This window comes from Budorcas taxicolor, chromosome 17 (assembly GCF_023091745.1).
Source record: "Budorcas taxicolor isolate Tak-1 chromosome 17, Takin1.1, whole genome shotgun sequence".
Classification (NCBI taxonomy): Eukaryota; Metazoa; Chordata; class Mammalia; order Artiodactyla; family Bovidae; genus Budorcas; species Budorcas taxicolor.
Genome location: NC_068926.1, coordinates 70,489,425 through 70,516,157, shown reverse-complemented (window position 1 = coordinate 70,516,157; position 26,733 = coordinate 70,489,425). Strand labels below are relative to the sequence as shown.

General features: G+C 46.7%; 1 protein-coding gene across 1 annotated transcript in view; it reads right to left on the bottom strand.

Annotated features, from left to right (window-relative positions):
* The window catches only part of SLC5A1 (solute carrier family 5 member 1), a 57,537-nt gene extending 31,184 nt beyond the window's left edge, over positions 1 to 26,353 (bottom strand). Inside the window, exons 1-5 of the mRNA XM_052655153.1 lie at positions 26,219 to 26,353; positions 22,666 to 22,737; positions 4,329 to 4,433; positions 3,440 to 3,499; positions 1,971 to 2,075 (exon numbers count right to left, since the gene is read on the bottom strand). Coding sequence (XP_052511113.1) covers positions 1,971 to 2,075; positions 3,440 to 3,499; positions 4,329 to 4,433; positions 22,666 to 22,737; positions 26,219 to 26,353 — 477 coding nt within the window. The remainder of the gene's footprint in view (positions 1 to 1,970; positions 2,076 to 3,439; positions 3,500 to 4,328; positions 4,434 to 22,665; positions 22,738 to 26,218) is intronic.
* Between the last annotated feature and the right edge of the window lie 380 nt (positions 26,354 to 26,733).

Genomic DNA, 26,733 nt, shown 5'->3' with positions numbered 1-26,733 from the left:
ACCACTAGCACCACCTAGGAAGCCCATAGTCCATACTAAGTACTATTCGAAAGTAAAATTCAGAAGAAGCCAAGTGCTGGGGAGAGGATGGACTCCATCAGGATCTGAGCTGAGGGAGGCTGCGCCTCAGGTACCTGTGGGCTCCCACATCCAGGAGGTTTAATCAGTAACCTGAACTATAGGTGAGGCGACTGGGAAGGCAGGCAGAGAGGCTGAGCCCTGAGCTTATTTATATGACTGCTGCTACATTGCTCCAAGGGCAAAGCTCAGCCAGCAGACTTTCCCCCACCTGAACTGTGGACTTGGAGAAGGTTGGCTTCCAAGAAAGGGAATGCCGGTGCCCCCCTCTACATGGTCACTAGACAGGTGCCACCTCACAAGCTGAATCAGGGAGCAAGGAGCGGTCCCATCAGCTCCTACGGGTGCCAGCATCACCTCTGCGTCTTTCTGCTTACATTCCTTTCCTCCTCTCGCCCCTGCCCTCCCCTCCCTCAGGAAGCCTGATTTCTCCACCCCTCCCAGCAATTCCCAGTCCAGTCCATACACACCAGTCTCTAGGGAAATAAGACTGGAATGCCTGGGGTTTTCATCTTGTAACTAAATCCCTGAAGCAACTAGTTACAAGTGAAGGAGTGGAATCATCACACAGGCACCAGTCAAGGGTAGCAGCCCCTGATGTCAGGAAGCTGGGGAGGGAGAGAACAGTGAGGCTAGGTGTCAGCCCCAATTCCAATCAAAGCCCTACGGGCCCAATTCCTGAGCCCATGTCCCCGGTGAGAACATTCAGTCAGGACATAACAATCACTTCAATGGTTCTGGGAGAACCAGATGTCCATGTGCAAAAGAATGAACTTGGATTCTACTTCACATCATGTATAAAGATCACTCAAAGTGGATCAAATACCTCAATGTAAGAGCTAAGACTACAAAACTCTTAGGTACAAACATAGCATTCAACCTTCACGATCTTGGATTTGGCAATGGATTCTTAGAAATGACACCAAAAGCATGAGCAAAAAAAGAAAAAACATAAATTGGACTTCGTCAGGACTTAAAACTTCCGTGCATCAGAGGACACTAAGTGAATAGACAACCTACAGAATGGGAGAAAATATTTGCAACTCATATCAGAGAAGGGTAAGTTATTCAGAATATATAAAGAACAATTTCAATGCAACAACAATAAGACAACCCAATCAAAAAAAAAGTATAAGAATGTAAAAGGTAATAATATAAAACAGAAAAATTATTGTGGTCGTCTGAAAATATATATATATATATATATATTTCTTCTAGAGAAAGAAAACAGTGGAATGCCAAGTGTAAATTTCATGTGAACTCTGATTCAAGCAAATCAACTGAAAGACATTTTTCAGATAATCAGGAAAATCTGAATATGGGCCCTGTGTTAAACTACCTAAGATAAGAAATTACTATAAATTTTGTTAAGCATGATAACAGCGTACTGGTTACGTGTTTTCAGAAGTTAACGGTGCATTCCAAAGAATCTACAGTGAAATGACATGATGTCTGGCATTTGACTTAAAATACTACTGGAGAAAAAAAGGTGGAAAGGAAGAGATGAACCAAGAATGGCAAAATGTTGTTCACTGTGAAAGCCAAGTGACAAGACTAGGTCCAGATTCTGACCCTGACAGGGCATAAAGGCTTACAGCTTTAGGTCAGGGCCAGCCCTCAGGTATCCGTTACTTCCTTTTAATCTTCTACTAAGAACAGCTTTCACTGAACCTTCTTGAACCACTTATGTCTTCAACCTTCCCCACAGTAAGGAGGTCTGTGTGTTCACTCCTTGATGTGTGAAACAGGACTTTACCCTCAGAAGCAAGAAGGCCTAAGGGACCGAGTTAACAGCAACACAGCACTACCCTTTGTGGGCCAGCATTTGCTGAGGAGCAGGAGTGGGCAGGTTCTGAGCCAGCCAGCGCCCAGCTCCCAGGGCGGGGACTCACCGAGATCTTGGTGAAAATGTACAGCACCAGGGACAGGACAGACAGGTAGACCTGGATCCGCTGGCCTCCAAATCGCTTCCGCAGGTACTCCGGCATCGTCACCACCTATCCGGACAGAAGGGTGATCACTGACAGCCTAGGTGATCAGAGGGCCCAGAGCAAGCAGAGCGGGGCATCCACTCCGGCGTCAGAGGCGTGACCTTGCTGGTCAGAGAAGTCTGAGAGGTGTCCAGGAGGCCCTGGCCTCCAGCCACTTGCTCATCTCAATTCCACACGCCCGACCACTGCAGAGGCAACTTGGTATTATCCCAGGACGTAGTAGGTGCCCAGTAAACAATATTTTAATGAACACATGACTGCATATAACCAAGGAGACAGATCCTTGCCTTGAAGGAGGGAGGGGTAGTAAACAGATAGGTGTGCATCTCTGCTGTCATGTCCAGCTATTTTTGGACCCCATGGACTATAGCCCCTAGGCTCCTCCGTCCGTGGGATTTTCCAGGCAAGAACACTGAAGCAGGTTGCCATTTCCACCTCTAAGGGCTCTTCCTGACCCAGGAATTAAACCCGCATGTCCTGCATTGCAGGTGGATTCTTTACCACAGTGCCACTAGGAAGGCCCTAAATAGTCTTATACAAAGCACCTACTGTAAACAAGACGCCATAACCACGGCGGGAGCACTTCAGCGCACTGAAACAAGGTGGCCAGGCCGGGTGCTTCACCCTGCTCTGCGCAGAAGCCTTGCCAAGGGCCGTGGCTGCAGGCTAGCTCAGCTGCTCTCCCAGCTCCTGTCTGCAAATTCCAACCACACTCTGTCTTGGGTCCTCAACCCTGAGCCTTGTCTCCTGGAATCAGACATGTGTCACCAACAGTCCCTGAGCCTCCAGGAGAGCCATGGGCTACCTGTGCTTCCTCTCTATTGCTTTCAGCTCCCAATGCACAGGTGTACAGGGAGTAGATGCTCATCACATCTCACAGGACGGATGATGCTAAAGCTGTCTTATGTAAAATGTCAGAGGTTTAGTCAAGAGACTGAACACGCTATTTGGTAGATGAGTGCTAGCTGCATGCTCAGCAGACAAGGACTGCTGGTGTTTGTAAACCAGAAGAAACTATGGTTCTTTTTCTCGTGCTGCTTCCCTTCCAGGGGCAGAGGCAGACAGTTATGAACGTGAGCAATGCGCGGCAGTACCTTGCAAGTATTCATTCACCCAGTGTGAGGGAATGTGATAATCTAGGTGCTGAATAGACTGAGACTGCTTAGGAGGGCTTTCTAGAGGGAAAAGTCGTGGCCAAGTGGATCTATTTAATGCCTCTGAGAGCAGTCGGGAACTTTATAGCCCAGGAAAGAGCCAAGTCATAGACTCTTGTCCCAAAAAGTCTCCTCTGCTTTCCAGGAGGACCAAGTTCACACAAATGCTTGCCAGCAGGAAAATACATCTTACCTAATAACAGAGCAGATACTTACCCCAGCCTTGATGTAAATGGGGACAAACACCCAGCCCAGCAAAACCACCAAAATCAGGGCCTAAAACCAAAAAGGAGGCAGAGTCAAACCAGGAGGAGACTTAGCCACACTGCTGCCTGCAGGGCCCACAGCTGCCCCAGAACAACCACCTGGCACTTTCTCTTTGAGCTCTATGGACATCTTCCTAAGTGACATCAGTGACTGAAGGAGGCCTGTGACCCCGATGGGCCCGTGGGAACAATAGTTGGGCAACAGTGGACAGGGACCCAGGCAGCTACCCACTGGTATCACAGTCCCTTCGGCCTTCTCCCTGGTTTACAGGAGTAAAATACCATTTAGAAAGCTTTTAAAAATAATAATAATAATATTGGAAATCTTGTGGTAAGTATTTCCAAACCTCTAATGTGGCTGAAAGGGTACGAGAGGGCTTGGCTTTTTTAAGTTTATTTTTAATTGGAGGATAATTGCTTTACAGAGTTGTGTTGGTTTCTGCCGTACAACAACGTGAATCAGCCGTAAGTATACATATATCCTCTCCCTCTTGAACCTCCCCACCACATCCCGTCACTCGAGCTCCCTATGCTTTATAGCAGCTTCCCGCTGGCTATCTATTTTACACATGGTAACCTATATACGTCAGTGCTACGTTCTCAATTTGCCCCACCCTTTTAAAAGAAGAAAGAAACACTAACGCCATCATGTCAGTGATTTCTCGTGGTGGAAGAGGAGCAGGACTCTGGGGGCCTGAAACTGAGCCTCTCCTCCACTGCACTGCAACGTGGCCCCGGGAGGTTCTCTAACATCTAGAACATCTCTGAGTGTAAACTGAGCTGGCCGACTACTGAAGCTGCTTCCGGCACCAGCACACAGTGTCTCTAGAGTTACTCACATTCCATTCAAAGCCCCCAGTGGCAATTCCTGCAGCTGCTCCAGTCCCTGCCAGTCCCACAAAGTGGCCGCTTCCAATGTTACTGGCAAACAGAGAGGCTCCAATCTGGAAACACAAAAAGTTCAGGTGAGGACTCTGTGCTTCACCAGGACACTCAAGGCCAGACCAAAGATAGAAGAGACATGGCAACCAAGAGAAGGATAAGAAAGAGCAGAAGCCAGCCAGGAACCTGACTGCTAGAGTCTGCTGGGACCACTGGTTCGGAAGGTGAATGTGGGGACTTGGGGAATGGTGAAGATAAAAAGGGGAGGACTGGAGGAGCCATGGGATGTATCCCCAGATGAGACCTCTGCGAGACCTTTGTGAGCCCAATGCTCGATAGATAGGGAGGTCTGGGATGCCCCACAGCCCATCAGGCGCGCCCTGGAAGTCTCCTCAGAGGCTGGGCGTGCGGGTGCCGGCCTCTGCCATTCATCTCAGTGGTCTCCAGCGCTGCCCACTGGGGACATTGACCAATTCAGGCTCTCAGGAAATGGGGACAGTTTCGTTGAAAGACATCATTTAAAAGGAAGCCTCTGGACCTCAGATCACTTGTTACTTGTCAAAGAAGGCAAGGGGTAGGGCCAATAATTTCCAAGTGACTCCTAGCTGTTACATTCTGTAATCCTATTACAGGAAACATACAGGAACGTCGCTCAGTCGTGTCCAACTTTTGTGGCCCCATGGACTGTAGCCAACCAGGCTCCTCTGTCCATGGGATTTTCCAGGCAATAGTACTGGAGTGGATTGCCATTTTCTTAAGGGATGCCACTAGTAATAATACTCTCTAAGGTGCCCAGGTGCTCAGTCATATCTGACTCTTTGTGACCCCATGGACTGTAGCTCACTAGGCTCCTCTGTCCATGAAATTTTCCAGGCAAAAATACTGGAGTGGGTTGCCATTTCCTCCTCCAGGGGATCTTCCCAGCCCAGGGACTGAACTCATATTTCCTGTGTCTCCTGCACTGCAGGCGAATTTCTTTACCACTGAGTCACCAGGGAAGCCCAATATCTCTCTAAATTTATATATATATATATATATATATATATATATATATATATATATATATATTTGGCCTTATTGCAAGGCTTGTGGGATCTTAGTTCCCCCACCAGGGATCGAACCTGAGCCCCCAGCAGTGAAAGCATGGAGTTGTCACCACTGGGTGGCCAGGGAATTCCTTCAATATAGTATTTTTATTTTTTACAAAGATCTCAAAGACCCCATATATATATGTACAAAACATTGCATTTTTCAAAGATATACATATATCTAATAACATAAGCTAGAAGGCAAATTGGAAGTGTGTGTATTAAATACCCAAGAATGGAAACCTGGGAGAGGAAAGGAGAATGGGACTGTGACTAGGAGATGAAGGAGGAAGTATCAGGGGAAACAAGAGAGGAATTTTGCACTGACTGATCATGATACTGTACCATCAACTCAACTGCATCTGAGATCCAAGAGAACTCCAAAAAGTTCTAGAGTTTTTCTATATTCAGGAGGAGAAGGCAGAGCAACATTCAAAAAGCACCACACTAGTATTAATATAATTATCTCCAGTCTTGCTGAGCAATGCAGGGAGGCTCTATTTGTCTAAAAATCCCTAAGATGGTTCAAGTCTGGAACAAAACACATATTTCCCAAAAGGCAGATTATTGTTCCAAGGAACTGTCCTAACTCTCTGTCAATATATGATTTATAGCTGATATGCTTAATGCCATATGCCAAGTCATAGGAGAGGGTCTGGAGGTCTCCAGAACGATGAGGAGATGATGGTGTAAGTGGCTTCATTCATTCATTCCACAAATGTTAATTAGCACCTATTCAGTATGTCAAGCTCTATTCTAGACACTGGGGATTCCTCTATGAAAAGCACTGACCGAAAAAAAAAGATAATGAGAGATCAGTGCTGTGAAGAAAATAGAAAAGTGTGATAGAATGATCCTCTGTGGGGCATCTAAACTGAGATCGAAATGATAAAAGAAGTCAACCATGCTGAGATCAGAGGGAAAGCATTCTAGCAAAGAATGCTCTGGCCAAGTGGGAAGGTCATCGTGGTTGGAAAGCAGAAAGAAGGCCAGAGTGGCTGCAGTGTGTGCGTCGAGTGAGATGAGGTTGGAAAGCTGGGAGGGGTACATCACGTAGCTCCAAGTGGGCCGCAGTGGGAGTGAGGGTCTCGCTCTGTGATGGGAAGCTACTGGAGGGTCTCAAGTGGGGGAGGGACAGGATCTAGCCTGTTTTCAAGGCTTTCTCTCAAGCATGTGGAGAGTGCAGTGCTGGGGGCAAAAGAGGAAACAGAGACATGCAGGAGGCAATTGCTGCTTGCAGGTGAGAAGGGGCAGTGGCCTGGCCTCCGGTGGTGGCAGCTGAGACAAAGGCAGGCACAGACGCTGGAGCACATTTCAGAAACAAAGTTGATGAGCCTTGTTGATGGGTCAGCTGTAGGAGACTGGAGAGAGGGGTCATCAAAGATGATGCCTAGAATCAGGACTTCAGTGACTGGGTGGATGTCATTCACTGAGAAGGGAAACTGTGTACTTTAATTATTGCAGCTTAAGAATTTTCATCTTTTGTTGCCCGTACTTTAAAGTGTGTTGAACAACATATGCTTACTTGCCTTAGTTAAAAGAATATGACCCAGTAAACTCTGCATAAAGAAGTAAATTACTGGGGACTTCCCTGGTGGTCCAGCAGTTAAGGATCTGCCTTCCAGTGCAGGGGACACAGGTGCTATCCTTGGCCAGGGAACTAAAGCCCTCATGTGCCACTACTACTGAGCCCACATGCAATGAAAAGATCCCAAATGCCACCACGAAGACCCAGCAGCCAAAAATAAAAATAATAAATTAAGTAATCAGGTAATAAAAAAAGAAGTAAATCACCATTGCCTCTGATCATAAATTGAATTCTCATGATGTGAAAATTCTATTGTTTCACATTATATTTTGTCCTCATTAAACAAACATTGAAATACTTTGTGATGGTAAAAGGAAAAAGAAAAGGAAAGAGGAGGAGGGGAAGGGGAAGCTAAGAGGAAAGCTGGCTGTTTAAGCACATCCACCTCCTCCTCAGAGCTTGGTGGGAATAACAGTCTACCTTTAATCAGAATTCCCTTCTGCGTGTAGCCTGCCTGTCATGATCCATCATCTTTTTTTTTTCATTTATTGTCTCTTACTCAATAAATGATTAAGCCTAATGTTGTACTACTAAGGGCACAATTACCAGTAATGATTAACTGCATTAGATTAACCTTAAGTTTAAGAAGTCCTCTCCAAGACCCCCCCAAAGGGAGACAGTGGGCTTTAAGCAGCTGTGGGCTCTCCTGAGGCCGTCTGTCGCCGTTTGATGGAGTGGCGGCCAGGGGAGCTCCGGGGACACTGGTCCGGGTGCAGCTCATCTCTATCACGGCCATCACTGCTCTCCGGTCGCTCACCTTGGCCTCATCTGAACTCCTGCCCATGGCCGCAGGACCTGCGCTGAATCGTGTTCACCTGGCTCTGCCTTCACAATGGCACTGGCAGCCAGCACTTTTCACACAGTCCTTGTACAGGCTGTCATTATCTCCCAGTGTTTCTTTAAAAACATTTTTTTTTAATTTATTGGCTGTGCCAGGTGTCAACACTCGGGCTCCTCGATCTTCATTGTGATGTGCTGAATCTTTAGTTTTGGCCTGAGAACTCTTAGTTGTGGCACGTGGGATCTAGTTCCCTGAACAGGGGTTGTTGTTGTTCAGTTGCTAAGTCATGTTTGACTCTTAGCAACCCCATGGACTGAAGGATGCCAGGCTTCCTTGTCCTTCACCATCTCCCAGAATTGGCTCAAACTCAGGTCCATTGAGTCAGTGATGCTATCTAATCATCTCATCCTCTGCCACCCTCTTCTCCTTTTGCCTTCTATCTTTCCCAGCATCAGGGTTTTTTCCAATGAGCTCTTTGCATCAGGTGGCCAAGTATTGGAGCATCAGCTTCAGTATCAGTGCTTCCAATGACTATTCAGGGTCAGTTTCCTTTAGGATTAACTGGTTTGATCTCCTTGCAGGGGACAGGGGTTGCACCTGCCCTCACATCTTCTGTAGGCTAAGCTTTGTCTTCTCATGTGTCTGCTCCTCAAGAGCCACCTTTGTCACTCTCTCTGCTGCCCATAGCCCCAGCTGTGACCCCAGAAGGGCTTCAGACCTGAATAGACCAGTCCAGACATGACTGGGCTGAATAGCCAGCCTAAGCAGGCTACCCTTCGTGACTTCACATCTGTTTTTGACATCATGTGGCCTCAGGTACTCTTTCAAACCTGCCGCTCAGCACTGGGTTCTTGGCAGTGCTGAGGACAAAGCCAGTGCCTCTGGTTCCCATCACTGTCGGAGACTCTGCCTCTAAATTATCTGGACTATTTAACAAAAACAGGTTTCTTCTCATTGCAATTTAGATTCCTGATAATGTGCAATTATCAATACGGTGGCTCTTTCACTTAAAATTCTTTCCTTTAATTCCCCCAGGATTTGGCAAATTTGATGTCTTTCCATGAGCCTTCTCTAAAGGGACAACTACTGAAACCACAAGGAAAACATCTGGCCAAATTCATTTCTCCACACCAACTGCAGTCGGTCCCCTGCATACAAACCTTCAAGTTGGGAACTTTCAAAGATGCAAATGTGCGTACCAGCCCCTGTACGCCAGCTGTTGTACTACTGTAGTTTTCAAGGTGTGTGTGTGCTTAGTCATCAGTCATATCTGACTCTGCAACCCCAAGGACTGTAGCCCGCCAGGCTCCTCTGTCCAGGGATTTCCCAGGAAAGAATACCAGAGAGGGTTGCCATTTCCTTCTCCAAGGGATCTTCCTGACCCAGGAGTTGAACCCACGTCTCCTACATTGGCATGCAGATTTTTTACCACTGAGCCACCTGGGAAGCCCTTTCAAGGTTCTGCACTGTAAGATTTGAAGTGTTTTCTTTATTTTTTGCATTTGTTTTTATGTATGTATTATTTCTGTGAAAAGTATTCTAAACCTATTACAATACAGTACTATACAGTTGACTGTGTTCTAAGCAAGACTGAGTAGTTCAGTAAGGTTGGAGTTCAGGGTGTATGGAGATATATAGTAAGAGATGGATATGAAAAGAAAGGTTCAGACCAGAATATAAAGGTGCTTAAACACAACTGAACAAAAACAGCAACAACAAAAAGAATTAGTAAAAAGTATTAGTCCCTGAATGTATTAAGTTTTAACATTCAGGGACTAATATGGTATCTAATAACAAGATAATTAAAATCAATGTAACTGGTACTAGTGTCAAATAACATGTAATGTTACATGCTTTGCATTTATACACATTATTGTAGTTAATCTTCCCAACAGATCTTCCAGGCAGGTGCTGTTATTATAAACATCATCTCATATATATAGAGACTGAAGCTTAAAGTGTTTAAGATCACACCCAGGTAAATAAGTCAAATTCATATTGTCAGACCTCAGTACGTACTTTAAATACTTTGTAAATGATAAAATTTGAATTGGTAGTAAGACATTCTTTAGTATATGCTTCCTGGAGAAATGGAATCAGAAGAACTCATTTGCAGTTTAAAATTAGTGGTGGCAGTTACGAAACAACACGAAAAGGAAAAATAACTATGTGAGGGGGTGGATGTGTTAATTTGATTGTGGTAATCATTTCATAATACATACGTGTAGTAAGTCATCACCTTGTGTTCACCCGGAATGTGTGCAATTTTTATTTGTCGATTATACCTCAGTGCATGCATGCTAAGTTGTCTCAGTGGTGTCTGATTCTTTGTGACCCTATGGACCATGGCCTGCCAAGCTCCTCTGTCCATAGGATTCTCCAGGTAAGAATACTGGAGTGGGTTGCCATCTCCTTCCCCAGGGATATACCTCAGTAAAACTGGACAAAGATAAAAATGTAGCAGTCACAGAAATAGGGGGAAACAATAATTAGTCGAATGTCTGGGATTCTGGTTTAGCTTCGTCTGACACCAGTTCTGGGATGGATTTGTGTCTAGGGAGCTGTGAAGGCTTGTGAAATGAGGAAGTATTTCCATGGCTAGGCTTAATGGAACTCTATCTCCCATCACTGTGACCCCAGGAATGGGAGCAACCCAGTTGCCCAGAACTAGGCAACTAGTTCTTGCCTGGGAAATCCCACGGACAGAGGGGCATGCTGCTACGTATGTAGGGGACTTACTGCATTAATGTCAGGAGTTGGAAGCTAGCAGGAACTAATCTCTCTCTCAAACCAAAGGAAAACCTCAGTTCATCTAATGATCGTTCCTTCAGTGTTCAGCCCTAGGGCTCCCTGCACCAATGCTACTCACAGAATGCCCTGTGGGCCTGGAGCACTGGCTTCAGCCAGGTGCTCAGAACTATGAAAGTTCAGTCCCCACCCCAGACCCACTAAATCAGAGGAGTAAGAGTGGTTCTTATACACAGTAAAGCTAGAGAAGCCTGCCCTAGACTGTACTGAAAGTCGCTATTCCTTCTTAAACTTGTTGTGACCTCTTTTAGGGGGAGCAGAAGTGCAGTGACTAATCACAATCTTGGGATGCTAAGATGCGGAGGATCAAAAACTGGGGGTGAAAGAATCTCCTACTTATCTCTAGAGTTGTCTGGGGGGGGAGGTTTAGTATTATTTTTATTTTAACACTTTCAGAGTTTTAAAGGCCTGTTACCATGGCACTCAGGCTACAAAGTGGGAGACACTGTCACTTCCCCATATGCCAAGAGAACAGCGTGTGAACCGGAACAAGCTTTGGCCAATCTCACTGGTGAAACCCTAGAACCGGCAGGCTCAGTTGGATAAAGACTGCCAGAGGATCCTCACACCACAGGAAAGTTATTGAGACAATTCAGATGGAAATCTACACAAGCCACTCAAAGGCTCTTTGGGAAATTCTTCCACAAACACTTCGTCACCTCAAGAGATGGAGTCATAAGAGTTCCCAGAGGGTGACCTCAACCACCAGAGTCAATCAGTAGTGCCAACTGGAGGGCTCTTCTTTCCTGCCATGGCATGCAACTGGGAAGAGGACTTACAGGCTCTCAGTGGCCTTTGTAAACTAGCCCCGTCCTTCTTCTCCAGCCCCAGTAGCCCCGCACCTCCACCACTAATGCCTTCCAAGTCCTCCGCACTCCAGTTAAATCACACAGACCCAGCCTCCTAGACATACTCAGGAGGCTTTCCTGCCTCCTGCTTCTGTTTGGACCATTTCCTTCTGCTTGGAATTCCTTCTCCATCAAGTTTTACCTGCGAAAACACTACCCACATGTTCAAAGAGAAGCCCAGTCTATCTCTCTGCTGACACCATCCAGAGCCAGGCTCTTCCTCCCCTGGCATTGCCCCACGTGTTGCCTGTTGCACTTTCCCGGTGCCTATCAGGCCCCATTTTGGTAACTGCTTCTGTATAAGTGCTGTTCCCCAAACATCCTCTACCTCTTGAAGACCATTCGTGCTTCCCCTTAGCACAGGACCTTCCTTGCACATGGCAAGCACTCTGTAAAAGCCTGAGTGAGCGTGTGGGTGGGTGAGTGACAGCAAATCCTTGGAGCCTCCTCCTGGGGAAACAGCAGGAACCAAGTGACCAAAGGCCCCTGTGTTGCACTGATTCCCACTGGCTGCATGACATCAGGACTCTTAATGGGGACATGCCCAGGATGGCTCTCTTCTGAGGAAGAGACAATAAACCTGTCCTGCCAGGCCCACAAAGAGCCCATAAAAACAGTGGGGCTCACTAGAGTCTATGAGCTGCTCTGAGATGTCAACAGGGTGACCTGGAAGCTTAGTGTTAGTAAAAACAAGACCTCAAGGAGGGGTCTGACCTTGTGTGCATCTGGATCACACTTGTGTTTCTGATTCCTCCCTCATCCTTTGGGGAACTGGTCTAATCTAAATTAACATCTTGATTTCCTAGTAAAGAGTCTTTTCACAGGGGAAGTTTGAGAAGGTTTAATCTTTGACCCTCACCATCTCTTAGGGATGACATTTCCTGGTTGGGGACAGAAGAGAAGGTGGGGTTCCTACATTCAGGCTATTTCATTTCTTGAGGCTCTGGTAAATATTTAGACACAGGCCGTCTCAAGAGTCATCATAATCTCTGTTTACTCTACATCAACTCACATTCCCCATGGACAAAGGTGGCCTTTCACTTCTTATCTTCATGAACTCTCTCTTTGTCCCAGGAACCAAACAAGTGTGAAATCAGGAAACCACTGCCAAAGCTGTCATCTTCCCAGAGGCTGTAGGTGGGTGAGGTCCTCTGCCAGCACTTATAGGTCAAGGAATCTGGAGACCAGTCCTCTCACAAACTCAGACAAACTCATCCTTGGGATCATCGACAACTCAGGGCCCCTCACCTGAAGGGCCTGATCAGGATGCATGCTCTCTCCCCTACGCTGGCCACCCTTCAGTTCCCAAGTACCCCAAGCTCCTCCCCACCTCAGGCCTTTGACCATTCTGTTCCTTCTGCTTGGATTGCTCTTTCCCCAATCTTCACACGGCTGCCTCCTCCTCATCCTTCAGAGCTCAATCTAAAAACAGCCTTCCCTGATCCTCTTGTGTAGGTTAAGACTCAAAACACTGCCTTACATTGAAACATGTATACTATCATGTAAGAAACGAAGTGCCAGTCTATGTTTGATACAGGATACAGGATGCTTGGGGCTGGTGCATGGGGATGATCCAGAGAGATGATATGGGGTGGGAGGTGGGAGGGGGATTCAGGATTGGGAGCTCGTATACACCCATGGTGGATTCATGTCAATGTATGGCAAAACCAATACAGTATTGTAAAGTAAAATAAAGCAAAAATAAAATTTAAAATAAATAAATAAATAAAAGCAAAAAAAACAAAACAAAACACACACACACTGCCTTATTACCACACACCACTGTAATTTTAGATACATTTTGCAAGAAGTTGTGTCACGCACACACACAAATATATACCAGGACCTAACACAGACGTGACACATAGAAGCTAATCAGCATGCAAATGTAGGATGAAATCACAGCAATGCAAATATAAGTAAATGGCTGAATTCATACTTTAACAAGGAGGATTTGGAGATGAGACACAGGGATAAGGAGGATGATAAGGGATAATGATGATGATGATAAGAATGGCCAACCTGGATTGCACTAGCTGAATACTATTCTAAGAGATTTACATGTATTAACTAACTCAGTCCTCAAAACAGCTCTGTGATGTAGGCGCTATGATCTCTATTTTGAAGTTGAGAAAACTGAGGCAGGAGAGACTAAGTAACTCACCCTAGGCCACGGAGATAGGAATGGATGGAGCTGGGGTTCAAATCAAGGCAGCCTGGTTCTTAATCCCAACTCCAAATCACCCCCCTAACATAAAGCTTACCCAAAAAGAAACAACCTCAAAATGAGCCATGTCACTGATAGACAGGGAAAGCCCAGATACATTTCTAACTTGAGTGATCCAAAGACTTCATCTTGGCTGATAGTCTCAGCACTCTTCTGACTTCCACCAACTGGCAACATTGATTATAGGTTACTTTTCCCTTTCTCTGTCGATGAAAGTACTAACGTGTTGGAGAATGCTGGGAAGGCAGCCAGAGGCAGAGGAGAAGCCAAGAGCTTACGTACAAACTAGAGGACAGGAACTTGGCTACCCTCCAGGCAGCTGAGGCCTTGGGACACAAAGAATACGTGGGGGAGTGACCACCTGCATGGGAATCAGAGAAACTCCTCTGAGGAGACCAACAAGCCTTGAAGAATGGGAGGGAAATGGGTCCAGAAAAGAGAGAGGGAGAGAGAAGGATGAGGGGGAGAGCGAGAGACAGGAGGAGGAGGAGGCGAGCAGAGGGGAGGAAGAGGAGGAGAAGGAAAAGAAAAAAGAGGAGGAGGAAGAGCGAGAACAGGTTCTTCAAGAGCTAAGCAGACACTGACACGGCAGGTAAAAAAACTCTTACCAGGAAGGCAACACAGATATGCAGGAACTGACAAGTTTTGCAAAATCTTGACTCGAACTGAGAGAAACTACATGTCTGAAATAACAAGGAAGCATGGTCACACCAGATTTTACCACGGTGTCCTGTATGAGCTAAAATCGGGCCCTCTGATTAGGGCCAGGCTTGGTTTTCCAGTTTTACCGCTAAAACTGAGACAAAAAAATATATCCTAAAGGAAAAAATGAGGTGTACATAGTTACAGAAGTGTGGAGCACTGCTGGAGGCAGGTTTTCACTGGGACCTCCTGAGTTCTTAACACTGTCTACACTGTGCAATCACTGCGCCAGCGTAGAATGTAGGCTGAGGGCTCAGGTGACATCAACAAAGGGATCTGGCCTGAGGGTCTGGGGACACAGCTCTCCTCCCTCTCACTCTTTCAATTCAGTGCCTACTGGATGCAAGGCCTTGGACTAGGTGTTGGAAGAGATTTTTTTTTAAAAAATGATTAAGGAAAATACAGGCTCAGCTCTGAGATAAATGAAAGCACACACAGCTTCATGCAGTAAGCAGGAAGAGAGGGCTTCCTGGAGACTTGGCAGTCACCTCCACCCAGGCTTATGAAGGTCAAGTACCTGTCTGTCTCCCATCTCACATTTTCCCGACCTTGATCCCCAAGTGAGCTCTCTGCTTCTCCTGTGTCCATTCACTTCACTCCTGCTTTTCCTCTCACTCATGAGTTCCCACTTAGGTCTCAGGCCTACCAGATTCTTCCCAGAGGCCACTCCTAAGTGGCTGACCTTTGATCTGATCCCTAGGTTTTAGACTTAGTGACAAAATCAGATACATTTCACTCAAAAGAGTTTAAGAAGTATGAGAAGCTGTCCTCTTCTCAGAAAACTTCCATCAGGGTCTCTGGTCAAACATAAATGAAAGAATGTCTTGGTTTTCAGATAAACCTGTAGACCATGCCTATAGATCTCATAAATTTCCATCTCAAAGAATAAGGAGAAAGAGACCTGAGCAACCAGAAGAACAGGGAGAACCCTAGCTCTGTTCTTATCTTCTGGAAACGTGGGCAACTCATGGAGTTAATCGTCAATTTTGCTGGATGGCTGAGGATTCAATCAGATAAGTAGCTGAAGAAAGAACAAGAGCTAAACCTAAGAGTTTATCGTACGCCAGATTCTATTCTGAGACTGAATGTGCATCTCCACAACAACCTCAAGTAAGTACTGTTTCTCTGTTATAAGAAAACAAATGTAAGTCACCGAGGTATTCAGTAACTCAAACAGGGTCACACAGCTAGTGAGGGGCAGAGGCTGAATTTGAACCCAAGCAGCCTGACTTCAGAGCCCAGGCCTGAATAAGAGGTCAACAAACTAGAGCCTATGGGCCAAATCTGGCCCTCTGCCTGTTTTGTAAATAAAGCTTTATTGGAACACAGCCATGCTCATCCATCTTATTGTCCATGGCTGCTTTCATGCTGCAACAGCAAGGTTAAGTAGTCGTGGCAGAGATTGTATAGCCTCCAGAAATATTTACTCTCTGGGCCTCTGCAAAGAAAGTTTGTCAACCTGTGGCCTAAACCACTGTGAAACGCTCCTCTCTGATGATTCTCAAATAGTAAAGGAAGGAAAGAAACTATGGCTATTGAGAGACACACAACCATCCTATCTCCACTGGTGATGGACTGGCTAGGATGATGGTTCCTTCCTCTGTGGTGTGGAATCTCAGCATTCCAGCCCTGGTCAAGGCTTTGAGATCTTGATCTTACTATCTCCCACATAGAGGAGACTCTCTGAGACTCAGAGAAGCTAATGATTGGCCTGATAATAAATCTAGGGCAAGGCAAATCCTCCAACTCCTTGTGAGATCCCCACTCCCTTTGGATACTAACTTCTGAAGTGTTTGAAAATGCCATGAGGTTTGTTAAAGGGTTGGCTCAGCCCTGTTGTACCTGCTGCTCCATGAAGCTGGCTCTGCCAATGGTTCTGGCTGGTAACCAAACTCTCCTCCAAAACAAAAGTTCTCTGTGGGGCTGTGTACATGGTGCTCTACCTGTCTGAGTAATTTCTGCTGCCACTAGCCAAGGCATGGGGAATTTCCCCTTCAAAGCTCACCTTCCTGGTTTCACATCTCCTACACCCTCAAAAAATCATTACAACACAGCACCCAGGCAGTTGTTCATCAACACACCAAGTCATGGTGCTATAGAAAAGGGGACTCCTGGCCCACAGTTACGTAAGGTTTCATTTTACTCACGAGGTTTCCGTGTTTCGCAGTGGGCTTGGCTTGCCTCAAGTGACTCACACTTCTGAGTCAAAGACCCCGGCCTGGCTATCTTTGTGAGCTAATTCCTCCTATAACGCAGCCCTGGAGTCCTTGCTCCTCCTCCAGATGGTCCCTCACTTCTATCCCCGGGTCAAGCACAAACTCTCTATCTCTCAGCCTCATTAACTTTTTAGGAATGGAATCTTTTTCCAGAGTGCCTGGACCTCCGCCTGTTACAGATCACAACCGTACTATTCAAAGTCACCAAAACCCCCAGGTATACCCAAAAAAACTGGTCTCTCCTCTGTGCAATCTTCTTTCAGACTTTATGAGCTCTGATTTCCACTTGCTTTTCTCGTGGAGGACTATCCAAGCCCTTGGGGTTTCAGGTATATCAGTCCAATGTCAGTGCAAGTCCTCTCCTCCTAAAACCCCCTGGGACTATCATTCTGAAGCTTCTCTGCTTGCTCACCCTTGTTGCTGTTGTTTAGACACTAACTCATGTCCAACTTTTTTGCAACATCATGAACTGTAGCCCGCCAGGCTCCTCTGTCCATGGGATTTCCCAAGCAAGAATACTGGAGCGGGCTGCCATTCCCTTCTCCAGGGGATCTTCCAGCCCAAGGACTGAACCCAGGTCTCATGAACTGCAAGTGAATCTTTTACCATCTGAGCCACCACAGAAGCTCAAAACATAGGTTGGGGGGTTGCTCACCCTACTACAGCACAAAGCAACAGAGCTAAAGGCAGGTGAAGGGGACATAGAACCACCGGAGGCTGAGAGAGACGTCAGCTCTGAGAGCCTGTGGTCCCTGCGATGTCCTCCTTGAGCCAGTACACTCGAGAACTGATATTCTGACAATAAATTTACCAGACCGATGACAGGTTTAAACTGACTTTGTATTTTAGTCCAAAGGGAAATTTAGAAGTATAAAAGTATAGTTTTGATGCAGTTTAGACTATTTTTCAAGTTTGAAAAGTACTTTGATTTGCATTTTCTTGCATGCTGTGTTGTCCTTTCAAATGTGTACTGCAATAGTTTTAAAGTCATTTTAAATTTTAGAATGGAAATCATTATTATATTTCTTCTAAATTAGAGGTTTTTGAATTTCATAAGTTAGCAGAACATTGACCTCAAACAAAATCTTAGTAGAGTCCCCTCATATAAAGTATGAAAAAACCGTGTTGCTGGGAAGGAGAGCAAAAGCAGCCCCTGAAGCATCTCTGCAGCTTCCAAAGGTGTTAGTCGCTCAGTCGTGTCCGACTCTTTGTAGGTGGATTCTTTACCACCTGAGCCAGCAGGGAAGCCCAAGGGTTGTAGTGAACATTCTTTTAAGGACTATATCTTAGACTATAACCACACTCTGAAAGTGAAAAGTGAAAGTGTTTGTTACTCAGTCATGTCTGACTCTTTGGAACACCATGGGCTATAGTCCGCCAGGCTCCTCTGTCCATGGAATTCTTCAGGCAAGAATACTGGAGAGGGTAGCCATTCCCTTCTCCAGGGGATGTTCTTGACCCAGGGATCGAATCTGGGTCTCCTACATTGCAGGTGGATTCTTTACCGTCTGAGTCATCAGGGAAGCCTATAACCACACTTTGCTGAATCTAAAACACCAACTATTGTAAGACATACCATGTAGCACAAAGCTTGCCACTTAAAGTGTGACATGCCACCGACTGTCAGAGTCAGTCCCAGAGCTGTAAAAATGTGGTCAGTGTGTAGCTGGAATCGATGATTTACAGTAGGTATAAATAAATTGCATATAAATCGTGTTCATTTACTCACACAGTCAATGTGAAAGTTAAATTTAAGTGATGTGGCAGCAATGGCTTTATATAAATGCCAGCTTCCAGGTACTGGGCATCTGACAAGTGCCAACTGAGGGGTTCTGTCCTGAGTCTCCTAACCTTCCTTCCACATGTTAACGTTTGCCTTTACTGAGCCCCTGCCAGGCACCTAACCTTCCTCTTGAGAAATCTGTACCCACGTCAGGAAGCAACGGTTAGAACTGGACATGGAACAACAGACTGGTTCCAAATAGGAAAAGGAGTATGTCAAGGCTGTATATTGTCACCCTGCTTATTGAACTTCTACGCAGAGTACACCATGAGAAACGCTGGACTGGAAGAAACACAAGCTGGAATCAAGATTGCCGGGAGAAGTATCAATAACCTCAGATATGCAGATGACACCACCCTTATGGCAGAAAGTGAAGTGGAACTAAAAAGCCTCTTGATGAAAGTGAAAGAGGAGAGTGAAAATGTTGGGTTAAAGCTCAACATTCAGAAAACGAAGATCATGGCATCCGGTCCCATCACTTCATGGGAAATAGATGGGGAAACAGTGGAAACAGTGTCAGACTTTATTTTGGGGGGCTCCAAAATCACTGCAGATGGTGACTGCAGCCATGAAATTAAAAGACGCTTACTCCTTGGAAGAAAAGTTATGACCAACCTAGATAGTATATTCAAAAGCAGAGACATTACTTTGCCGACTAAGGTCCGTCTAGTCAAGGCTATGGTTTTTCCTGTGGTCATGTATGGATATGAGAATTGGACTGTGAAGAAGGCTGAGCGCCGAAGAATTGATGCGTTTGAACTGTGGTATCGGAGAAGACTCTTGAGAGTCCCTTGGACTGCAAGGAGATCCAACCAGTCCATTCTGAAGGAGATCAACCCTGGGATTTCTTTGGAAGGAATGATGCTAAAGCTGAAGCTCCAGTACTTTGGCCACCTCATGCGAAGAGCTGACTCACTGGAAAGGACTGTGATGCTGGGAGGGATTGGGGGCAGGAGGAGAAGGGGACGACAGAGGATGAGATGGACGTGAGTCTGAGTGAACTCTGGGAGATGGTGATGGACAGGGAGGCCTGGCGTGCTGCGATTCATGGGGTCGCAAAGAGTTGGACTGACTGAGCGACTGAACTGAACTGAACTGAACTGCCAAGCACAGTGCTGAGTGCTGTACATGCATAATCTCGTTTAATCCTGACAAGAGTCCTCCACAGTAGGTGTTATTCTCCTACTCCATAGGAGAGACTGAAGCTCAGGGAAGTTCAGTGATTTGCCCAAAGTCATACAACTAATACATGAAGCAGGTCACATGGGCTGACTTCAAAGCCCATGCTCATTCTACTCTAGATTTTTTGGAATCAGAGCATTTTCAGAATTGAGAGGGACTCAGAGGTCACTAAATCCCTAGTCAAGAATCCCCTTGGGGTTTCCCTGGCAGCTCAGTGGTAAAGAGCCTATCTACCAATGTAGGAGACACGGGTTCAATCCCTGATCACGGAGGATTCCACATGCGTGGGAGTAACTAAGCCCGTGTGCCACAACTACTGAGCCCGTGCTCTCGAGCCTGGGAACCACAACTATTGAGCCCACATGCCCTAGAGCCCGTGCTCTGCAACAAGGGAAGCAGCCGCAACAAGAAGCCTGTGAGTGCAACAGGAGAGGAGCCCCTGCTCGCCCCAACTAGAAAAGCCTGTACGCAGCAGCAAAGACCAGCACTGCCAAAAATAAAAATGTTTTTTTTAATAGAGCCATCCAGACAGGTTAGATTTTTAATTTGTTGCCCATGGTTAATTTCCACAAAGAACCTTCTCCTAGAGCTCTGGGCTTCTTGCTGTTCTCTACGTTTAAGACTTTGAAGGAAACAAAAGGATTCCCCTATTTTAGCACTGGGAAGTGTAGAGTCTTAACCACTGGACCACCAGGGAAGCCCCTGAGAAGCTTTTTTTTTAAAAAAAAAATGCATTTTATTGGAGCCTTCTTTCAAGGTGTTTTAATCTAGTGGAACCCTGGAATGAGGCCCTGGAATCTGTATTTTTTAAAAGTACACCAGGTGACCTGGATACATGGGCAGTTTCTAAACCTTTCATATAATCTCATGAAACCCTAGATACCATTGTCGGAAGAAGAAGAGTAAAATTTCAGCCTCATCAAGGAAGCAGGGACTTCTCCACAAAAGAGGAATGATGTCACATTGGTCAGAATAATCCAGCACTGAGACAGGAGTAAGGAAAACAACACCCACAGGAAACCCACATAAACCTCTGAACCTGACTTGTTTGGTCAGGGCGGGGTGGAGCCAGTTCCTCTTATCAACCAACTCTCAACCCAGATCCAAACCCAAGTGTCATCAGGAAGGAAGACATCATCACTGGTTAAGATGTGATGTGTTCCCAGGCCTAACCTAAAATGTCTGTCTCCCAGGGTGGTTCTGCCCCATGCCCCTGCCTTCTCATCAGCTTCTCCAAGACCCAGAGAGTGGAAGCTAAGGCCTTATCCCTGATGAATCAGCCCTAGGAAGTTTACATGAAGAGATATGAGTTTCCTGTTAAGGTGGGAGGAAGGAAGTAAAAAGAGGTCTGGATGCAAACCGAGGCTGTATGAACACATGGCAGGCTTACTCTTGGGGGTGCTGAAGCATTCAGTGGGGTGGGGTGCCAGTTTCCAAACAACTAAAGTAAACTTGAAAGTCCTACTCAGTTTTCTAATTCAGCAAATCTCAAGTCCACTGAGATTTCGTGCCAGCCTCTGCTCTGAAGTCTGTAGAGCAGCAGTGCCCGATAGAACTCTCTAAAATGATGGAAATGTTCCAGATCCACAGCATCGAATATGGTGGCCACCATCCACATGTACCTATTAAGCACTTGAAGCATGGCTAGTGTGGCTGAGGAAATAAATTTTCTATCTTATTTTAATTTCAATTTAAAAAGTCAGTGTGGTTAGTGGCTACCATATTGGACACTGCAGTTCAGCCTTGTCTTGAACTTGGTGGTCACAACTTTTAGAAAAGCATCAAAGGCCAAAGCATGAGAAGATAAAATGTGTCATGAGAGACCACCACAAGGGGCCCCCACAGAAGTCAGCAGCTGCCCAGTGTTCTTGGCCACCTTAAAGATAAGGAGAAATGACTTCAGGGATAAAGCTAGCAACTGCGAAGATACCAGTTTACTTACTTGCTTCTTTTACATTTTGATGGTGCAGTGTAGTGTATGGGCTCTTGACTCCCCAACCAGAGATCGAACCTGTACCCTCTGCTGCAGAAGCGTGGAGTCTTGACCACTAGACCGTCAGCCACGTCCCAAGATGCTAATTATTAACTCCCATCTCCGAATAACTGATCAGAGGGCAGCTGCAGGAAGGTCACGGCTTCCTCCTACCTTCTGTGCCATGTGTTATGACGGTGACAGTCTCTGCTTTCTCACTTCTCTTCCTCCATAGCTGTCACTCTCTTCTCATTGTATGTACGCTTCATTAACTCCCCTTTCACCAGCCAGTCCTGCTTCTATCTTAGGCCCAAGGAATTGCACAATTTGATCAATCTGGTCAAATTAGTTTCGATGAGAACTCTGGATAGAACCGGTCATTGGGCTGATCTGATAACCCAGCAAAGCCCTGGGGTGACAGGATGGAAGGGCCCTCCCACTTTCTCTTCCTGCATATGTCTCTTCTATGCGTACGTCCTATGATTGGGATTCTTCTGCCCATGTGCAAGTGTCAGGGAAAACACCGCACACACATAAGAAATACAAATCCACCAAGAGATGAGGAGAACCGTGATTGGGGATAGTAGGGGCTCCTCCTCCAGCTACTCTTCAAGTATTTGTTGAGAGCCTCCTGGGTATCAGGCCCAGTGTTAGGCTCCTGATGTAGACAGAGAAATTCTCTCCTCTGTAGAACTTGAAGCAAAAAGAACTACTATTTACTGAGTTTCTACCCCATAAGAGGGTCTCCACTTCTATAATCCACCTAGAAGGTAAATATCATCACTACCATCTTATAGAAACTGACATGGAAGCTCAGACGTGCCCAAGATCACCTTGGGCTAGGTGCTCTTTTTGCTCTTCCGCACTGTCCTCCTTGTGAAGTCTTTCCTCTATTTATCCCTTGAAAAAAATGTCAAGCATTATTTCTTTAAAGCTTGTTCCCTTACCACTGCAGATTAAGGTGAATTGGTGACCTGGTGAGAAGGTGATCCATTTTTCAGCATCAAAGGCAAGAAGAAAGAATCACCACCTCCCAGAGCCAACAAGAAAGTGGGGAATATCATAGTTCAGGGAAATATGTATTTCAGAGAAAACTTACCGGCCACCACACCATACTTCGACCTGCCAGGAAGAAGCCTCCAACAGTCCCACGGTTAGTGGAAAACATGGCCTAGGGAGGAAGTGTCAAAAACTTAATAGAAAACCAGAACAGAGTACCCTTGCCAGCCAAGAGGACACCCCCCGTCTCCCCATTTACTCGCACTTTCTTCAACCTACTTTACTTTCTGGAACAATTCCACACTCTAGGACATCAGGTCTTAGCTCAGTACCAGGAAGAACTTCCTTGCCACCAGAGTCATCCAGAGATGGAAATAGCACCCCTGGGGGAGGTTTCTGCCGGAAGTTTTGGAGTCAAGTGCTGGCAATTTGGAGGCTTCCCAGGTGGGTCAGTGGTAAAGAATTCGTCTGCCAATGCAGAAGATGCAGGTTTGATCCCTGGGTTGGGAAGATCCCCTGGAGTAGGAAATGGCAACCCACTCCAGTATTCTTGCCTGGAAAATCCCACAGACAGAGAAGCCTGGCGGGCTAGAGGCCATAGGGTCACAAAGAGTTGGATGCAACTGAGTACACACACATGCTGACAATTTGTCAAGGTGATTTTGTCCAGTGGTTTAAACAAGAGATTTGCGAATAGGATGAAGAGGGTTGAGCATGATCAAGTTAGGCCTCCGCTTTCTGAGAATATGTGAGGGACACTGCAGCAGTGGAAGCAGTGGTAAGGACCATGGAGAGGGCGTCCCCAGAAAGGACAGAGTCTTAGGGAGGGGGAAGGGTGACATATTGGAAACAGCACTGCCTTTGGCATCGAAAGTTCTGGGCTCTGGTCCCAGCCCTGGGGCTGATTCCTCTGAGTGCCTTCTAGTCACCCTCTCTGCTCCTCGTCTGTTAAATAGAAATTTTGGGCTCCCCCGCCACGACTCAGGCATCCAATGATGCTATTAATGCAAATGCTGCATAAAGCAGGGGTCAGTACATTTTTTTCCATTAAGAAAAAGGACATGTGATGTGAGTTAGTGCTCAGGTGTGTCCAACTCTTTGCAACCCCATGGACTGTAGCCCACCAGGCTCCTCTGTCCATGGGATTTTCCAGCCCAGGGATCAAACCCTCATCTCCTGCATCTCCTGCATCAGCAGGCAGATTCTTTACCATGGAGCTACCTTGGACACTCTAAGAAAAAGGGCCAGGTAGTAAATAGTTTAGGCCTTGCGGGATATATATGATCTCCACTACATATTCTTTTTGTTTGGTTTGGTTTTCTACAACCCCTGAAAAGCATTTTTTTTTTTTTTAATCTTAACTTGTAAGCCATACAAAAATAGGCTGTGGGCCAGATTTGGTCCGTGGGCTGTAGTTTAGCAAAGCAAGCACAAAGGGTTTCAGGATATCTTAAGTCTTCCAGAAGGAATAGTCAGCCGAAAAGGATACAAAATTCCCCATAGAAAGTGGTGAAAGACATATGGAACTATACCCTAAAGAAATAAGAAATGAGACAGCATTTTCCAGTGATTAAAAGGATTTAAAAAAAAAAAAATATTGGAAGTGACAGGGATGGACAAAGGGAGGTTGGCCTGGGTGCCTTTTCTAAGTTGGGGAAGCACAGTGGGCCTGGATCGCTGTTTCTGCAGCCTGGAGATCACACAGGAGTCAGGATATCCGTCCCTGAGCCAAACCACTCTTGACACTCCATTGGAAAAAAGAAACTTAAATTAGAAGAAAGCCAGCATGTTAAATGATCAGGGGGTGGGAGGCAATGACTAATAGCGAAAGACTAACTGTAGACAGACACTGACAGGCTCATTAGGCAGCATTTAATAAGACAAGGAATAAGAATTCAGAGACATCTGAGAAGTGTAAACACCATAACCATCGGGACTGGCCGGGCTAAAATGAGATTGGTTAGGGGAGTTGAGCTCATCGACAATTGTCAGGGAGACAGGAGGTACAGCTAGCAAACGATGGATTCCCAGCTCACTTGCAGCACTTACTAACACAAGCTGGGGTGAGGATGAAGGCAGGCAGGGTGGAGGAGCACATGGTGCCATGGGAAACAGAGAGTCAGTGACCCGAGCTCCACGAATCACAACCTCAGGCAAATCACAATCACACAGAGCTTCGATTTCTTATTCTGTAAAATGAGGATTAGCATTCCTCCCCTCCTGGTGGTAGGCTTGAGATGTCCTACCCATCTGACCACTTTTGCCCATTTTACTTAAAAGAACAAAAATCATTCAGGGTCCGACTCATACCCTGGAGAGCAAATGATAGTATTGGGTGAGCCAAAAAGTTTGTTTGGTTTTTTCTGTAAGATGTTGGACAAACACAAATGAACTTCTTGGTCAACCCAATTATATTTTTAAAAGATTCCCAGAATCCATAATGAACTTTCAGATGCATCTCCCAGACCCTCACAGCCATTTATGAGGAGTCATAAGAACAGGTAAGATCGTACCCATTACACAGCTGAATAAACTGAGACTGGGCAGAGTTACCAACATTGAAAGAACACTGGAAGGTGTAGAAGCCAGTGCTAAACCTGAGAACCTTGGCCCCTGGCTGGACTTTCCACAGAGTCTAGGAAGCTGAGGCTACTGGGCAAGAATCAGTCACATAGACCCCTTGTGACACTTGAGGCCTTCAATCACATCTGGTTTCTTTTTAAATTACACTTTTCTTTTTAAAAATCAATACTTCCCTTTTTCTGTTAAAAAAAAAAAAAAACACTCTATGACCATGAAGGGGTTAATGTCCACTCTCTTCTCCTCTAAGTCAAAAGACTTCAATCAGCTGCTAGCACCTCGGCTTCCTGGCCTGTCACCCCCCATGAAGGCCTTTGAGAGTGACTGGAAGATGTTCGCACTTAAAACACCTGTCTTCCAGTTGCTAGGTGTGCCAGAGTCTGTCCCAAGTGAAATTTCCAGGTTCAGGACTGCTAAGAACAAGTTTCTCTGGTTTGGTGTGTCCCCAGAGTCCCGAGAGGGAGCCCAGTCGCTTCCCTCTCCCCAGCCCAGCCCAGGCCACGCTCCGGCCTTCCTCCTCCTCCTCCTCGTCTCCCTGGGCCCAGCTTTCCCAGCTCGCTCTCACTCCAGCCCCTGCACGGGGCACAGGGCCTCTCCCAGGAGGGGCCGCCCCAGAGCATCTGCAGCTGGCAGGCACAGTGTCCTTCCCGACCCACCTGTTTCTCTTCCATCTGACTAAAGGCAGGAGGTAGTCACCTCCCTGGGGCTCACTGCTCAGCCCTGGGACCCTCCCTGCAGCTTCAAGCTGGTCCTCTGCTGCCTCTCAAGCCCCCAACCTCTCCAATCTCTCACTCTCCTTCTCTGCCCACTGGCCTGGGATGCAGGAGCGTCCCTGGACACTGACCAGCATCCTTTCACTTCTGCTCACCCTTGCTTGCCCCTCACCTCACATGGTGCCCCCTGAACTCCTCTCAGACGTTTCCAAGTCACTTCCACCTGGCTCCACACACCCTCAGCCCACCCTCCCTTCCTCGGGCTTCACCAAGACCGTGGCTTTTCCATAGGCCCCCTTCTCCCTCCTTCCCCTTGGCCCTTGCACTCTCAAACCCCGTGTTTCAGAACCCCCCACCTACCCACAGCCCGACAGCCATCACCACCACGAAGTAGATGACGATGACAGAGATGTCAGCTGCATTGCGGATGCGCTCGTAGGCCTGGAGGGGCTCGGCGGTGGCCGTGGCCGGGGGGCTCCAGGTGCTGCTGTCCATAGTGGCAGCTGCAACGCGTCCCTCCTGCCCGGGCTGTTGGTTCCTTATGCGGCCTCCAGGTTAATCATCAGCCCGGGGAGGGGACCCGTGGAGTCTGGCAGCAGGACTGTCGTTCAGGGGCCCCAGCGCTGGTCAGGGAGCAACTCTGAGTGCAGAATGAGGAGGAGCTGGCAGAGCCGTTGGCAGGAGGTGGGCGGGTAGGTAAAGGCTCTCCAGAGAGCGGGGTGGGGCCAGCCAGGGGGTGGTGCCCGCGGAGCACAAAACCCCGCTGTGCTCCCATTGCTGGGCACCCAGCAGCCTCGCCTGGCCTGCTGTGGGGCCACACCCAGGCCAGGGCTCCAGCTCTTCTATTGAGGAGCCAGGCTGCCTGGGGCTGGAGA